This window comes from Bos mutus, chromosome 15 (genome assembly GCF_027580195.1).
Source record: "Bos mutus isolate GX-2022 chromosome 15, NWIPB_WYAK_1.1, whole genome shotgun sequence".
Classification (NCBI taxonomy): Eukaryota; Metazoa; Chordata; class Mammalia; order Artiodactyla; family Bovidae; genus Bos; species Bos mutus.
In genome coordinates this window covers 65552563-65569514 of record NC_091631.1, presented here as the reverse complement: position 1 = coordinate 65569514, position 16952 = coordinate 65552563, and the positions used below count along the sequence as shown (strand labels likewise).

The following is a 16952-nucleotide window of genomic DNA, read 5'->3' as shown; positions in this document are numbered from 1 at the left end:
CGTCTCTCTGCCTCTCATCCTACGGTTTGCCCACATCCTTTATTATTCTGTCCTCTCCTCCGACCCCCACATTCCAGTCAGAATTGTCCCCGTTCTTAAGGTCCTTGTTTACAGACCCTCGTCCGTAGTACTCGCTGCTTCCTTTATTATTTTTAAGACGGCCCCTCCTTCTGCAGCCTCCCGCTGGCCTCAGAGGAGCCTCGGCCCTCAGGCGCCGTCACACGCTCCCCGGCCCCCGGCGGCCGCGCGGGGTGACGGCCTGCGAGGCGCGCCAGGGCGGGCGCCCCGGCGGCGCCGCGGGCTCCTGCGGCTCCCGGCAGCGCCCGCGCGCGGTGCAGGCTGGGGAACATGGCCGCTTCCGGTCTCCCTGCCGGGCCGGCGCGGGCCTGAGCGCGGGCCCAGCCTGTCGCACCCCACCTTCCGCTCCTCCCGCCGGGCAGCTGCGGAGGTCGCCGCAGGCTTTTCCTCCGGCTGCCCCCGCGCCGCGCCATGGAGAAGAGCTCGAGTTGCGAGAGCCTTGGCTCCCAGCCAGCAGTAGCACGGCCGCCCAGCGTGGACTCCCTGTCCAGGTAACTGGGGCCCGCCGAGCGTCCGAGGGGGATGAAGAGGGGCCCGGGACCCGCTGGACGGTGCCCACCTCGCGGGCTCCGGGACTGGGAAGCTGCGCCGGAATTCCTTCTTTCAGGCTGGGAACCTCTTCTTCCTTCCTCTCTGCGGGTTAGAGGCTGGGAAAGAGGAGGTTCAAACTCTGCGGTTCTTCATCGGCCTTACCTTTTGTATTCTGGTGTTTTTATCTGCGGTCGAGAACGCCTCAGTCCACTGCATCCTCTAATCTCTCATTTCCCTCTTAATTCATTTTTTGGACAGCCCTTCCCCCACTCTATCCCCTCCCCCCCCCATCTCCTCCCTGCCTTTCTCTCTTGACGACTCTTTTCTGAGACCCTTCTCCAGTCTTTTTTCCATCCGTCTTTCAGTCTTCGGTTTCTGGGTTCTTGCCCACCCTTTCCGCTCTTTCCCGTCACTTCACTCACTTCTTTTACGGTTTCCTTGCATTCTGATCTTCCTCCCTCCCCTCAACTTTGCTTTAAAATGTAAGTAAGAGTACCCACACCGTGAATCTTCCAGCTGAACGTTATTATTTCTGAGTAATGAGTGGTAGTTTTCATCCTTCCTGGGCTACTTACCGGTTCTCCAGGTTTCCATCTTGTATCAGCTGGGGTTTCCCCCCCCCTGGAATTTTGAGGAGGATTTTACTATGCAGCTTTCCACAGAGCTGTCGTGAATGTTAACTTGACGTGTTTCAAAGGCAGTTTTTTTCCTTTTATTTCAAAATAGTAATTTAAATTTTATTAAATAACGGAAGACCTGTATTGTTATACTGCTACACTGAAATCAGGTTCTTTTCCTTTGAAAAAGTCTAGTTGTTATTAGTTATTAGATACTAAACCGCTGTAAACTAGCACATGTTTCTTTTTTTTCCCGTGAATAAATTGGAGTTGCTCTCTTTTAATTCGTTTTCGACTCTGCTAAATATGGGTGATACTGCCGTTCTTTTTCCTGTTGCTGTTCAGGACCTTATTGGAAAGTCAGTCATTACCTGATCCCACCTTTCTTTATTAGATTTTCTTCCTAAATGTGTTCATAGCAACCTGCTCACCCTTTTTACAGTGTTTTTAACAAGCACAGTGTTGGTTTAATTGTCTTCTCTACTAGACTATAAGCTACTTGAGGACAAGGATCTTATCGTATTGGTTTTCATATCACCATCGTTTAACAGAGACCCTGCCTGTCAGAGGTGCTTAATAAATTTTTTTTTTTTTTTGAATTTGTAGATTGAATTATGCTGGAGAGTGAGTGTGCATTTGATTATGTACCAGTAGTGTGAGTTTGTTTCAGGTGCTCTTTAGGTTTATTGCTCTGAAATTTAGGTCTTCCCTCGTGGCTCGGAAGGTAAAGAATCTGCCTGCAATGAAATTTAGAAGCCTGGGGGATTTACACTCAGCTGTAAAATCATTCAGAAAACAGATTGGAAAATTACAATTTTATGGGAAAGTTACAAATGGCAACTATGGCTCAGGATAGATAGACTGTAAAGAAAACAAATGAGACAACTGAAATAATCTCATCCAAGGGAGGATTTGGAACCACAGGAGGCAGCATAGTCTTGTTAGAAACAAAGTACTGGATGTCAGGAGGCTCAGGCTCTGTAGTCCTAGGCTCAGTTTGTCATTTGGCCTGTCTCATTTAACCTCTCCAGTCTGCAATTTTCTCATCTTTTGAAATAAGGCAGGGGGAAGGGAGAGTTGATCTAGAGCATCTGTAAGGTCCTTTTAAGCTTTAAAAATCTGTCAGTTCTGTATCTTAATGATAATAACCTTTGTTTTGAATTTTTGAAATTACTCTAAATGTTTATATCACATAACTAGGTTAGTTTTGCCAGTTAAGCACATTTATTTACTAAAAGAAGCAGCCCAACAACTTCAAAGTTTATATGTATATATTTTAACTTATTAATGAAACATTAGGTTACATTTGAATATGGGAAAGTTAAGAATTCCTTGAATTTTGACTGGAGTTCGTTGGCTTCATCCTCTCCAGACAAAATTATAAGTCTGGCTCTACTTTCACAGGAAAATGCCAGTTTTCATTCCTGTTCTCTGCGAAAGTAGAAAAATAACGTTTATTGATTGTCTATAGAATTCATCCTGCTAAATTCTTTCATATCTTATTTTGTGAATCATTACTCCTGTTTGTGGCACTCTCTTTAATCAACATTATAGGATAGCTGGATTGTAGACACTTGTTAGAAAGCTTAATTTTAAATTTAATTTAGGGTAAGTCAATCACAGGTGATTCTAATACAGAGGGAGGGTGGACAACTATGGTGACAACAGCAATGTTAGGTACCTACCCAGATTAAGTTTATTACTTTTATTATCCTATGATTAAGTGAAATATTGGTGTTTGAACTATATTATCTCAGTCTTGCAGAAATCTCATTCTTAAATTGTAGTTCTACTTTCATTGTATACAATTAGAAAATTCTCTTTTTCTTATTTTCAGTTAGGAAAATTGCCTTGTGAAATTACTTTGATATCTCCTGCAAAATAATAGTTAATAATTCTACTCAGTGTATTACAGATTGTGATTTGCACACGAGATTACCAAATTTCTGCTGAGTTTAGTTTCAAGGGAAATTTTGCTTATGTTTTCTATTTGTTTCAAAATGGAAATTATGTAGCTGCATCTTCAATTTGGCAAAAAGTCTTCAATCAGATTTATAACTGAAGTTGGAAATATATTCATCTTTAATTCCTTCAAATACTCCTACTATTAGATGGAGCCAGTTTAAATATTATGTTTAAATGTGTTAGTTTGTAAAATGTTTTATACTCTTCTGGGAAGTAGGAAAAATATAAATCTGTAAAATAGTACCATAACCCATGTGGTTGCCCATTGTTTTTTGGAAAATGACACACTCCATTTAGGTTGAGTGATTGGCTCTTGTGGGATCTGTGGTTCACACTAAACATATGTTGAGTTTTAATATCTATATATCCACAGTCTATGTATATCTATAAATTTGTAGTCAGCTCAGAATTGCTATTGCTTCTAGCTTTGCCTTGTAGGCCATGATAAGCCGTATCTTTGTTCACAGAAGAGCAATTTCATTCTTAATATGATATTCAGATAGTAGTTTCTATCAACTACAGCTGATTAGCCATTATGTCATGTTGCATGCTTAAGCTAATTTTCTTTGGTGAGTCCTGCTTGGTATTGCTTACTTGAGTGAACTGTTCAGCAGCTCTTGTATATCCTGCTGTTGTCCATTCATCATACATGTCCTGCCCCACCGAGAGAGAGAGTTGTGAAAAAATTCATTTCAGCACACTGATTTTCTGACTGTATTCCAGATGGCCTTGCTCTGATTTTTGTGGTCAAACTATGGATAAAACAATCCTGTGGGCTGGATACGGTAGCCAGGGTAGACCTGAGCTTCAGAACCGTAGAAGTTATACAGCAGAATTAACACTGTATTGATAATCATCTGGCTTCTTAGTCTGTGTTTTTCCATCTTTCAGTTTGTACACTGTTAGAGTATGTACTGCTTAAGTGGGTTTCTTTGATTATTTTTTACTGTGCACAATTCATGCTAATAAATCTAGTGCCAGAGAGGCACCCAGTAGATGATTGAATAAAGAAATGTTGACTGAATGTTCAACACTTGTCTTACTTGTTGTTTCTACTCAAAGAATTAAAAGGTTTTCCAAAGTGAAATGTGGCCTGTAAAGTCACAAGTTCAGGTTCAAGCTGACGGATGCCCTTGTGTGAAAGCCTCTTGACACCCTGGGCGTTTGTATTGTCCGCATTATCATTTCTGTGCCCACTCCTCTGTCTTCAACAACATTGTTTCCTTAGCCTACTGGATTTTCCATCTGTCTTGATTACTTTGGTCTCTTTCTCTCGAATTTAGTTTGTCAGTTATTTAATCTGTATTTCTTTCATCTAATATATCCTCATTTTCTAATTTCTCTGGGCACCATTTGTTTGTCTCAGATTATTTTTGGTTATCAGTTGATTTCTAGCGTATAAATTCATTAGCATTTATGAACATCTTATATTTACATTTAACTTAGATTGAAACAATCAAAGAGGAGGTGCACATAATATAATCAAAAAAGTAGCTCCAGCTAATTACATTTTTGAATTGCATGTCTTCCTTAAAATTATCATCATTTGAAAACAGCAGATCGTGAATTTCTGTTTCTATGAATTTTGATGATACTTACAGCCTGAAGGGGCTTTCTTGGTGGCTCAGCGGTAAATATTCTGCTGGCAATGCAGGAGCCGCAGGAGACACAGGTTCAATGTCTGGGTCAGGAAGATCCCCTGGAGGAGGGCATAGCAACCCACGCCAGTGTTCTTGCCTGGAGAATCCCATGGACAGAGCTGCCTGGCCAGCTACAGCCCTTAGGGTTGCCAAAAGTCGGATACAAGTCAAGCAACTTAGCATGCTTGTATACACACACACACATAGCCCGAAGAGGTAGGAGTTTTTAAGATTTCTAAACTACATTTCACTGGAGGATCTCATTCCTGGTTTCAGCCCCAAGGTCACTTAGAAGTGAGGCCAGTAGGAAGTATCCTTTCAGGTTGTTTTTTTCAGTAGTGCTGATGGATTTGTATCCAATGACACATTCTTACCAGTTCTCCTTTTGACTCTTGGCATGACTTCTGAGGCAGCTGGTTGGGTTAGTGGACTATAGCTACAGAATAAAGTGAAGTTAATACATTGTATCTCCAATCTTGGCCTTATTATTAACACCTTGCATCAGACATTGAACATTTGACAGCCTAAAAATTACTTATTTTGAGTTTCATTATAACAGGACGCTAAAAGAACCTTCAGGTTCTATTAGATAAGATCCAATATTATTGTGAACTAATCAGTACTTATGTATATTTTTCTGGAAGAACATGTAAAGAGCTTACTTATTGATCACAGTGTTCAGTTAATCCTAAAGTTGGAACTGGGTCCTGTGTAGGATTTTTACCTGCTTACTCTGTCATCATCAGTCTTCTATTAATATAGCTCAGTAGTTCTAAGACAGTAACATCAGCATCCCTTAGGAATTTGTTCAAATACAGGTTTCCTGGCCCTGCCTCAGATGTAGCTGATCCAAAGCTTTGGGGGTGGAGATCAGCGTTTGTATTTTATCAGGACAGCCAGGTGATCCTGATGCATGCTGAAGTTTGGGAACCACTGTTATGGAGTCTTTTACTGATGGTTGCTTAGTAACTCCAAGCGCATTACTTGAGAGCACTTTTGTAAAAATATTCACTGAAATAATGAAAGGTAAAAGTCCATCTCTTGTGGATTTATTATATTTGGCTTTTAGGAAATTTCCTGAGAGCTTTTCTTTCTTAGCCACAAAAAAGAACACCAAAACAAGAATGTATGTTTTGGGGCTTATGAAAATAGGTCCTTGGTGAGATACATTAGTGGTAACATACAATTTTTAAAACTATTAAAAAGAATTCCAGAAGGCTATCACCTGAACCAATAAAGGATTATGTCCAAGGGAAGGAAATAACCCAAATACAGATGTTCAGAAAGCAGTGAGTTTATTTTGGAAAGCTTCCAGTTAATGCTATTGTATTCAAACTCACCAGGGACAAAGGTTGCGTGTGATTCAGGAAATTCTCCAGATTAGTATAGAGTATTTTCTTTCTAAAGGAAGTTAGTTTTGAGTTGGTAAAGCACTTGCAATGTCTTGGCCTACTCTATGATTTAGTTAAATCAATGGATAGGATTAAAGCTATTGAGAGGTGAGAGTCATGCATAGGGAGTGATAAGCTTGCTTTACACGGGAAGTCAGGTTAAAAATGGAACTATATAAAATGAAAAGATTGATACAAAGTGGTTATAATTAAAGGGACAGGGAAGATGCCCTTTTAATGAAAATAATAACCTCAGTAACCTCAATTCCCTTTCCTGTCGCTTTATTACACAGAACTAACTGGGTATCCCTCTTAATGTGTTTCTATATATGTACCAGTGTTGTCATCACTGTAGACCACTTATGAGCAAGTTTTCTAATTCTTCTCCTGGCCAAGTACCTTAGTACTGTGGCAGTAATTGCTGATGAATTTTCCCTCTTTAAAAGACTTCACTGGATGAGATTAACTCTTGGGCTGTTTAAGTAATTCTTAGTCTAGGTTAAATAAGGGCAGATGCTATATAATAAAAATTTTAAAATGTTTCAACCTATACACTTCAAAAAACCTAAATACACTTACTTGGAAAACTCTTCTTTCTTCTTCATTTTTTTTTTTTTTTTTAAGTTTAGGTTTAGCAGAGTATAACAGAAAATCCAAAGTAAAACTTGTCATAAAACAAAGATAATTTTGTGTTATTTTGCCCCACATAAAACCCAGGAATAGTTAATACAGATCTGATACAATGGATATAAAGTATCCAGGACATAGACTCTTTCTAACTTACTGTATCTTACATTCCAATGTTACCATGAGAGCCAGAATTACTGTTGCAGTTCTTTAACCACTGATCTTCCTGAGTCCAAAAGGAGGACAGGAAGAAGAAAGGCATGTTGCCTCTATTTAAAGGATACATTTTTTGAAGTCACATACCACCTTCTAAGTTTACATCCAGTTTGACAGATCATGGTCCCATGCCATACCTACCACAGTGGATGCTAGATTATGCAGTCTCTTCTGGGAGGCCTTATTCTAAACTGAAAGTTGGAAATGTGTGTCTAAGGACTAGGAGAGAATAGGTATTGAAGACAGGCAGTAGCTTCTCCCATATATACAGATAAATCTTCTTAAAGCAAGGAAAATATTTTTCAGTTGAAGCGTACAACACTTAATTATGCCAGAGACATTCTTAGATTTGCCTGCAGTGATCACAATGGAAAATGCCTGGAAAGAGAGATAATATATTGTAGCAAACCAAAAATGAGAACTGTATCTTGGAGCCCTCTAAACTTTTGAGTTTTTAAGCTTTTTACTTTTTTGTGTGTGTATTATCTTAGGCTAGATTTTTATAATCTTAATCTAGGACCATACAGTGAAAAGGATGCATTTATTTATTCCCGTGGCACTAAGTGAAAAGCAAATAGAAATCAAGTGAAGAGTGACCAGCTGTGCTGTTTCATTTGAGAAGCTCAAGGAATTGTTGGGTAAAGCGGTGGTGGTCTGAGGGAGTGGCCTACACTGCTTATTCCTCTGCACTTTGGCATTCATTTCGAGGCCATGTATCCATGTGTTTTATATCCTCCCAGAATGCTGCATCAGGTTATACTGAGGTATTTTCTCTCATTTCAGTTGAGAAGATTTGGTCTTCATAAGGAAAGGAAAGCAGGCTGTTCAGGGCCATGTTAATTTATGAATGCTTTTGCCAATATCTTGTGTTTATTTTTGTATCTTCAATCTAAAAGTTCTATGCATTTTTGTTACCAAACTTAAATATTAATATTTTAAGCATGTCATGTCAAACGTAAGAAGTTTAATCATTGGGGATTAATGGAGGAGGGTAGAGGAGTCTCTTCTGGGAGACTCCTGTGATTCATTGTGCTCAAGGGATTTGATAGGCATGAGTAACAGACATATCCATCTTCTTTCTAACAGCATTGGCAATACTGAAACTAGCAAGTGGGTAGTTGCTCAAGTAAGACTTTGTTAGGAAGTTGTGTGTTAGCCAAAGGTGTAATAACTTTGACTCATGATGGGCTAGTATCATGAGCCTTAATTTTCTTGAATTGAGCCAGGACACCTGGCAAAGGTCAAGAATAAAACTTTACACAATATAAATGTCCTCTGTTACTGGTACTGGATAATATTCTTCTGTTACAACCAAAAGCAGTACCTAAAAATATGAACACCTGAGATAAACTTTGCTTTTCAAGTGAAAGTTGTCCTAGTAAACGATAGTAGTAGTATCAATAGTCACAATAATGTAAATAAAAGCACTTAATGTTTATTGAGTGCTTACTGTGTGCTTGGCATAGTGCTAAAATTCCTTATATGCATTTTCCCCTTTAATTCTCCTAATTGTATGAAAGAAGCAGTATTAGTATTCACGTTTTACAGATGAGAAAACTGCAGATTAGGGAAAGCAGTTTGACATTTGGACCCAAGTTCTGTTTAACTTCAGGGGCTCAGTACCAAAATGAACTCATCATGCCTGGCGATCTGGTGCCCCAGCTCCAGGGCAGAACTTGGTTCAGCAGTGAGAGGGCAGTCCCAGGCAGGTCAGGTGGGTGTCTTGATGGGGAAGTGAGTTTCCTTGACCAGTTGCACTTTCTGCTGAGCAGAATGATGAGGTGCACAGGATATTAAGTTCAGAATTTTGATCTTTGGAGAGAATTTTCTCTAGTTTTGAATGTTTTTTTCTTCCAACGGAAAATAGGATAATTTTTTTTTCTTTGCCTAAATAGTAAGAGGATGGTATCACTTTCAGTTAGAAGAACAGGCTTACATTTTGAATATCAGATAAATTAATAAAGAGTAAACATGATGCCAAAACCTCTTTCTTCCCGTCCCTCCCCTTTAGGCTTTACAGAGTACTTTAGACTATTTTACTGTAGGATTCCTTAAATATCTGAATTCCCTTAAGTTCCTTTGTGTTTGTTTACAGTTAATGTGTTAAGAGCCATTGACATTTGAAGATCATCAGAAGTGAAGATAAAACATCTCAAAAATTATAATGTAAGTGAATGGGAAAATGGAAATAAAAAATGGACGGAAGTTAATATTGCCAACAATATTTCTGCAGTTCATATATTATCCCAAATGAAATTTATGTGTATGAGTAACCAATAACTTCAAACTTTAGTCCCAAATCCAAGTTCTGGTCCTTAAATTCTGTTCTCTTCTACCTGGGGAAAATAGTCACCAACTTTTAGTCATCAGTAATTTCCCATTAAAATTCTTTTGGCTTCCATGTACTATTTTTTGCTTTTTCCTTCCTAGACTTTGCACTTTGACAAGGGCTGATGTTGTATTTAAAATTGTATGTGTGTGGAGACTGAGGTCTTCACTTTCCAGCCACTGATGTATGTTTTATGCAGTTTTAATTTTACTATTGTTCTGTATTTCTTAGGCAAAAATATGACCAGTAAGCTAGCTAGCCTCTCCCTTCCTTCCCTTCTGTCTTCACCCACTCCCTTCCTTCCTTTCTTACTCTGTATAAATATTTGCTTAACATAGATAATGTCCTGCATGTTGAGCTAGATCTAGAATTCCTGAATACAACCTTGGTGCTGAAATGAGTAATGTCATCTTTTTGTACAGATAGGGCGTTAAAGATGAGCTAGTTAATTTCTCAAGTGTGCCTGAGGCCCGCCTGCACATTTCAGTCACTTGTGGTGCTTGATGAGCATTTAGTTTCCTAGGTTCTGAACCAGACATTCTGAATCCTGGGGAGTGGGCCCAGGAATCTCTCCTTAAAGTGAGAACCACTAATCCAGATATTTTTGGATTCTAGTACAACTGTGTAAGTTTGTAGTTGAGGGAATAGACCTAGAGAAGTTTAGTAACTTAACCCAAAGACACCATAAGTGTTTGAAGGCCAGGAATGGTTTGGTGGTGTTTTCTCCAAAGTCACAGAGAAATATTTAGTGCCAGAAGTGATCTTCTGACTTCTGCTTCTAGACTTCAAGTCATGGCATGATTTTAGTTAGGTCAGACCATTTGTGTGTGTGTGTGTGTGTGTGTGTGTGTGTGTGTGTGTATAATCATAAGCAGTTCATCACTGTACCTGAAAAAAATAACTAAAAAAAAAACGGAAGAACATGAACTGTTTGTTTCTTCGTCTTCAGTCAGATGGATGACTGGTTCTGATTTTGAAATCATTGGGTGGGAAAAAGCCCCTGGTAGTCCAGTCCAGAAAGAGTAACCCCTCTCTCCCCCGCACCCATGGCACTATCTCTACTTGGTCTTTAAATTTTATGCTTCTGAAAAGGAAGGATCTGATTTCATTTTTGAATGATGGTAGCTAATAGTAGGTGCTTGATAAATAGTATAAACAGGTTGCTGTTAAAATTTTTTTCCCCCCTTTGGATTCTATAAGATACTGTTAGGAGTGGTTTTATTTTCTTTGTACAGAAGTTGATAGTTTATATGCTAAGCCAGAGACCTTAAATAATTGAAGTCATTTGTATGTATGATACTCCATTGTTATAGTTCACATATATCATATAGTTCATATGTTCACAATATCTCTGAGTATGAAAATATTCTAAAGTGTTTTCTGAACTATGTGTGAATTAATTTTAGTGTTGTATTTTGTATTGTATATGGTATAATGATAATTACTGAATTTTAACCTTACATTAGTAAATGTATTTATTCAATTTTCTTTGAAATATTCTTTAATTCTCAAATTAACTACAAAGTTTAACTATAAAATGCTGTTAACTCAATTTTCCAGGAATTTTTGAACATATTTTCACTGTAAGATTTTAAAAAAGGGACATTTAAAGTCACATACTCATTTCTAATAAGTTGTATTTTTGTAATTTAAAATTTTCTTCCCATTAAATACTTTTTTTACTCTTTTTGTAATCACAGACTTAAAATTGTACATACGGTAGTTCTAAAAAGGAGTCTTATCTACTATGCAGTGTAAATCCTTCATTTTTTGTGTGTGTTGAGACACTGAAGTTAAGGGACTCGCCTAACAGTGGAATTTTTATAAATATTAAAATACACATGTGAGCAAACAGTAATATTGTATTTCTATAATGATAAGTATAAAATGCTTTGAACACTGTAAAAGTATCACACAAATGTAATGTATTATGGTTACTGCTCTGGTGATAATATGTGCACTTAGTTTTCTTATGATTAGATTAAAAACATTTACTGTTTAAAATCAGAAAGAAAAGTATGCAGATGCTTGTGACATGGTCTGTTCTCTTATTTCTTCTGTTCAGATTTTACTGTGTCTCCTTGAAGTACACGGTACTAGAATAGATACTTTGTGGGTTACCAGAGAAATTTCTCTTTCCCTGTGGTAGTCCGTCCACATTGTCACCTTATACAATTACACAGAGTGCTCAGAATGATACTTCTATATTGCAGGACTTCTGTCAGCAGTTTTCTTTGGGGAAAAAAATGGTGAGTGAATGAATGTTCAGTATTGTTCCTCAATGTAATCAAAGTAACTAATGGTAATGTTAACACATTTTGGTGTAGTTTATAGTTAGAAAAGTGTTTCACCTACATTATCTCTTGTGAGGAGATTCTCATTGGACAGCTGAGTAACTTGAGGCTCAGAGGAGTGAATGACTGTCCATTGTCCCTGCTTAGAAGAGATTGAACTAGAACTTGAACTGTGACCCTAAATGCATGCTGTTTCCCTGCCCTACATAAATCATTGTATGGATGTGTTCAAGTTTCATGGGGTATACATTTTGTTTTTAAAAATAAACTCTAAATATTGGAAAATTAATGATAGGTTTACCTTGTCCAGCCAGTCCAATTATTTTCTTTGGAAGTCTGACTCACTTTTGGTACTCTTAAAATGCTTAGCAAGAGATGAAGGTTTATTTTGAATAAAAGGTATATTCTTAGCATGGCTACCAGTGTGTGCTGCATAGAATTATTTGAGTGTTTAAATGTTTAAAAGAGTAGTAATTATAGTCTTTAGAAGTATGTTGAACTATGTAAGCTAAAAATTTGTGCTATGTAATATATAATATATACAACCTAATGTAGTGAAAAGTCTTGGTACTTTCTTAGGGCTGAGTATTTTTAGTTTGGATTCTGCTTCTTAACTGTGACTTGGCTTGATTTCTCTGAGCCTGATTCCTTTATCTGGAAAAAGGGTAAAACGATACTTACTGTCTTTATAGAATTGTTGTAAGACCTGAATATGATGATTTATCTTGATGACAGTAATTAAAAAAAAATAGCTAATGCTTATGTAGTGTGTACTATGTCATAGGCACTGTTTTAAGTATTTTATGTATAGTCATTGAATTCTTATAACAGTCCTGTGAAGTATGAGAATTATCACTATAGATGGGGAAACTGAAGCGCAGAGAGTTTAGTAACTTCCTCGAGGTCACAACAGAGTGGTAGAATCATAATTTAGTACCAGACAGTCTAGTTCCAGAGTTGGCAATAAGTATGAAAGAGACTATGTATGAGAGCTCTTTGACATTTGTAAAGGGCTATGCTAATGTTAAGTATTATTACTTTAAAAATATTTTACGAGAGATGTTTTCCTCATCTTCATTATATACCTAGAGGGGAAAAGGCAAAAACAAGCAAGAAAAAGCAACCAGCTTAATCTGGTAAATAATGAATAATATTCAAAATTAAGGGAGGATAAATCACTGAATGATGCCAGTACACTAGATATTTAATTTAACTATTCCAGGCTAGGAAGAGAAAGAGACATTGAATGATCTTATTTTCCTACAAAATGTTTCAGTGACTGCAGAACAAAACAAAACACCTATGTCAACTTCACTTATATTACTGAAGTTTTTGCAGAAAACTTGTATCTCATGTTGATGGGGTTGTGACCAATTAATAGTAATAATTTGTTTTTCTCTGATTTGGAAAAGCAAAAATGTCCGTCTAGATAACTTGAAGAATGGATGCGTGACTTCAGAGTTTTAATAATGAATTATATTTGCATGATGGAATGAGAAAATTACATGCAAGGTCATTTATCAGTGTGTGAATTCCCCATGTATTTTCTGTACTTCTTCCGGTAAAAGTGTTGAGCAAGCATTTACAGAATAGGTCAGCTCTCCTCTTTGCAGTGTTTCTGCCCTGATACTTCAATTTGGATGGAACTGTTTGTTTCTAAAAGGAAATGCAGTATCTGTGTAGTGTGCTTTGAGCTCTAATAATCTTACCAGCTTTCCAATAATCTTTCTCAGCTAAACTGATCTATACGTAGCTTTCCCTCTCTAGGCTTTGTATGAAACCATGTGAGTTTTAATTTCTACTCTCATCAGAGTTTGAATCAGGATTTTTGAAGGGGTTCTGAGAAACTCTTTAAAAAGCAGTTGTTGAGGGTGTTGGAACTTATGGTCCCTTCTGCTCTCCAGTTCTTACCCCATCCTCCATGGGCACATTCCTTTTGGCTAGAATACTTTGGCTTTCACCTATTTGTTTATATTTCCAGATAAGATCTTTGAAGAAACTGTACTCTGTAGAAAAAAAGATGTATGTAAACTATTTTCTATGCAACCTGGTTTTTCGTACTTTCTCTTGCATTACCAAATAATATGTCCTATCTTTTAGTTAAGAAAATGTGGTTGGTAGATCTGAAACTAAAATAATAAAAATTAAACTATAACCAAGGTTGCATGTACCTTAGAACCTAGAGATTTTCCAGATGTCAACTTGCACCAGCTGTCTCAGAGCTCAAATTCCCTTTGTTTCTCTGAAGAATACAGAATGTAGTCTCATCTTTGTTAATCAGATGCCATGATGATAAGATCACTGTGCCACCTCTTTTAAACTATGGGTTGGTTAAGTAAAAAAAAAAAAAAAATTCAGGTTTCTGGTGTACCATTTAAAAAAATAATTACTATAATTTGTAATTAATTTGTTTGGGGAGTCGTTTTTCTGTTTTGGAGATCCTACAAATATTCTGACAATAGGTCTTTTGTATCCCAAGTGCTTTATACACAGTGCAGGCCTTTTATTTATTTTTAATAAAACTTTCAACAGAATGATGAATAGAGCATGAACAGTGCTTATGTACTGTAGTCTATTGTGTAAGTATTGACAGCAAAATTTGCATTTCTAGAAAAGCCTGTTCACAGTTAGAATGTAGAGTACATTCTTTAATGTTCTTGGACAAACATGCTATGTATGTGCTCAGGACATTACTTACAGGAGAATACTTCTTTGAAAAGAACCTTTTCTTCCCATGGAATACTGAAGAAAAATTAATATGGCTGTAGGAGTGAAGCCATTTATATAAGGCAAGTGATTTAAATCATACTGTAATGACTGTGGTCAGTAGTAACTGGAAATAAAAGAAATGCAAGCTTTCTCAGATTCTTGGGAGGCATTAGTTGATTAGGATATGTGAAAAGATAGGTGAATTGTACTTGAGCTAGGAGTGTAAAGTGTGGGCATATTTATCTGCACCCCTAATTATCACAAACACTTTCTTCTGCTATAATAGAAATATTTTTTACTGGATTTTGAATTATTAAATCAGAACTAAGAGGAGTATAAATCTATTTTTGGCATCTTCTGATGCTTGAGTTTTATTTTTCGGTTTGTTATTGTGAAATACACCAAGTGTTGGTGTGTTGGACAATAAAGTGATGCTAATTAATTCCATTACAGGCAGCAGAGTCAGGAGGGTTGGTACATTGCTGGTAGTTACACTGAAAAATGCTGGTGATGGAATTGGTTTTATTTGGGCCAGTCTTCTGTTTGAATCTGTCAGAAGTTACACAGGATACGTGTATGCATGTGTGTAACATATACATATTTATATATATTTAAAAATTTTCCCCTTGATGTTTGTGCTTAGAATTAAGTGATTTGTCCATTAACTAAAACTTTTTATTTTAAGCTTAAAAGTTTATACGTTTAGTTATCTTAGTCAAATGAGGACATTTTACAGTGCACATCTGAGTGAAAAGTACTTTTAGTGCCAAGAACTTTGCTTCATTTTAATCTAATTAGTGGGTTACTTGAAAGGAGACCTTTATTTTTTATTTTATCTTATTTTCCCTTCTGATCAGGGTACTCTTGTATTTTCACAATGCTATTGGTTTAACACTTTCTACAAGTTAAGAGTTTAGCACTAATTACTTTCTACAGGTCATGTGTTTTTTTATCCTTATTATGGTCTTAATAAGGTATCATTACCTTATTTTATAAAGAAAGATGTTCGACTAAGTAACTTGCCTGAATTATTATCTGCTAAGTGGTGAAACCAAGTCTTTGTGACGCTGCCGCTCATGTTTTCAGCTCCTGAGTGCTCCTGAGTCTGCATCTGTGCTCTGAGCTTTGTATTCTCTGCTGTGTGTCTGCTGCATCCTTTATATCCCTTCATTTCCACACTGTTCTCTTACGAAATACTTAGATATCTAGCATCTTCGTTGTATTCTTAAGTCCCATGAAGAAAATGAATCTGTTTTCAACACTATCCCTAGTCCCTGACACATGGGTGATGTCAGTAACTGTCAGAGGGGAGGGTATGAAACAGCTGACTTTAGGAAGTTCCTGCTTCACAAAGGGAGAGGGAGAGAGTGAAGACCAGAGGGGAGATGGCTGAGTCCTTTAGTGAAGGTAGAGATTCCAAGTCTCCATCCTGGCAAGGAAACTGATGGGTACTTTGAAGCATGGGAATATTTGAATGTGATAAGTGACCCCTACTAGCAACTGAACAGGAACAAGTATCTGGAGACAGATTTTTCTGCTTTTGCAGCATTATCAGGGATGCTTGTAAGTTCAGTAGTATGAGGTAAGAAATACTTCTGTGTAGGTACCCAGATTTGTTTGTTTAGACATGACTGTCCTAAGGAGCAAGTTTTTAGCCTGATTAATTCTCAAGAATAATTATAACTTTCACCAATAAGTATAACTTAAAATCTGATTGAAACAAATAATTGAAAAGTGGGGAGTACCTTATCTTATTTAATGATACTGTTATGAAAAGCATATAAAAAGTAACTTCTGCCTGCCTACCAGTAGTTAGTTTGTATAACTCTGTTCATCAAAATGCTACACTTTGAAGTAGTAGAGCTTTTGAGACTAAAAGGGTGGAACACTGCTGTTAGGAATAGTGTAGCAAGGGAAAAAGACATTCTGTTAAAATAACAGCAGACCAGTAAATGTGTGGGAATGACTAAGAGTCAGATGATGGGATTTCTGTTTTGATCTTGTGGTGGAAAGAAAACTATGTCACTCTGGCTGACATAGTGGCAGAACTATTGAAAAATAGTATGACTAGAGCTGTCCTGTATTATGCTTCTCTTTGTTGTTGTTCAGTCGGTAAGTCCTGTCTAACTCTTTGCAACCCCGTTGACTGCAGCAAGCCAGGCTTCCTGTCCTTCACTGTCTCCCGGAGTTTGCTCAAACTCATGTCCATTGAGTTCGTGATACTATCTAACCATCTCATCTGCTGCCCTCTTCTCCTTTTATCTTCAGTCTTTCCCAGCATCAGGGCCTTTTTCACTGAGTCAGCTCTTTGCATCATCTGGCCAAAGTATTGGGAGTTTCAGGTTCAGCATAAGTCCTTCAGTGAATATTCAGGGTTGATTTCCTTTAGGATTGACTGGTTTGATCTCCTTGCAGTCCAAGGGACTCTCAGGAGTCTTCTTCAGCACCACAATTTGAAGGCATCAGTTTTTAAGCACTCAGCTTCTTTATGGTCCAACTCTCACATCTGTACGTGACTCCTGGAAAAACTATAGCTTTGACTAGATGGACCTTTG

General features: G+C 37.5%; 1 protein-coding gene across 4 annotated transcripts in view; it reads left to right on the top strand.

Annotated features, from left to right (window-relative positions):
• Nucleotides 1-230: 230 nt before the first annotated feature.
• The window catches only part of MTMR2 (myotubularin related protein 2), a 110344-nt gene continuing 93622 nt past the window's right edge, over nucleotides 231-16952 (top strand). Inside the window, exons 1-3 of one of the 4 annotated variants that reach the window (XM_070384300.1) lie at nucleotides 234-569; nucleotides 9161-9231; nucleotides 11608-11643. In XM_070384300.1, the coding sequence (XP_070240401.1) occupies nucleotides 9230-9231; nucleotides 11608-11643 (38 nt within the window). In that variant the 5' untranslated portion in view covers nucleotides 234-569; nucleotides 9161-9229. Of the gene's footprint in view, nucleotides 570-9160; nucleotides 9232-11607; nucleotides 11644-16952 lie in introns of all 4 variants that reach the window. The other 3 variants (XM_005899501.2, XM_070384301.1, XM_005899500.2) reach the window with 3 other exon arrangements.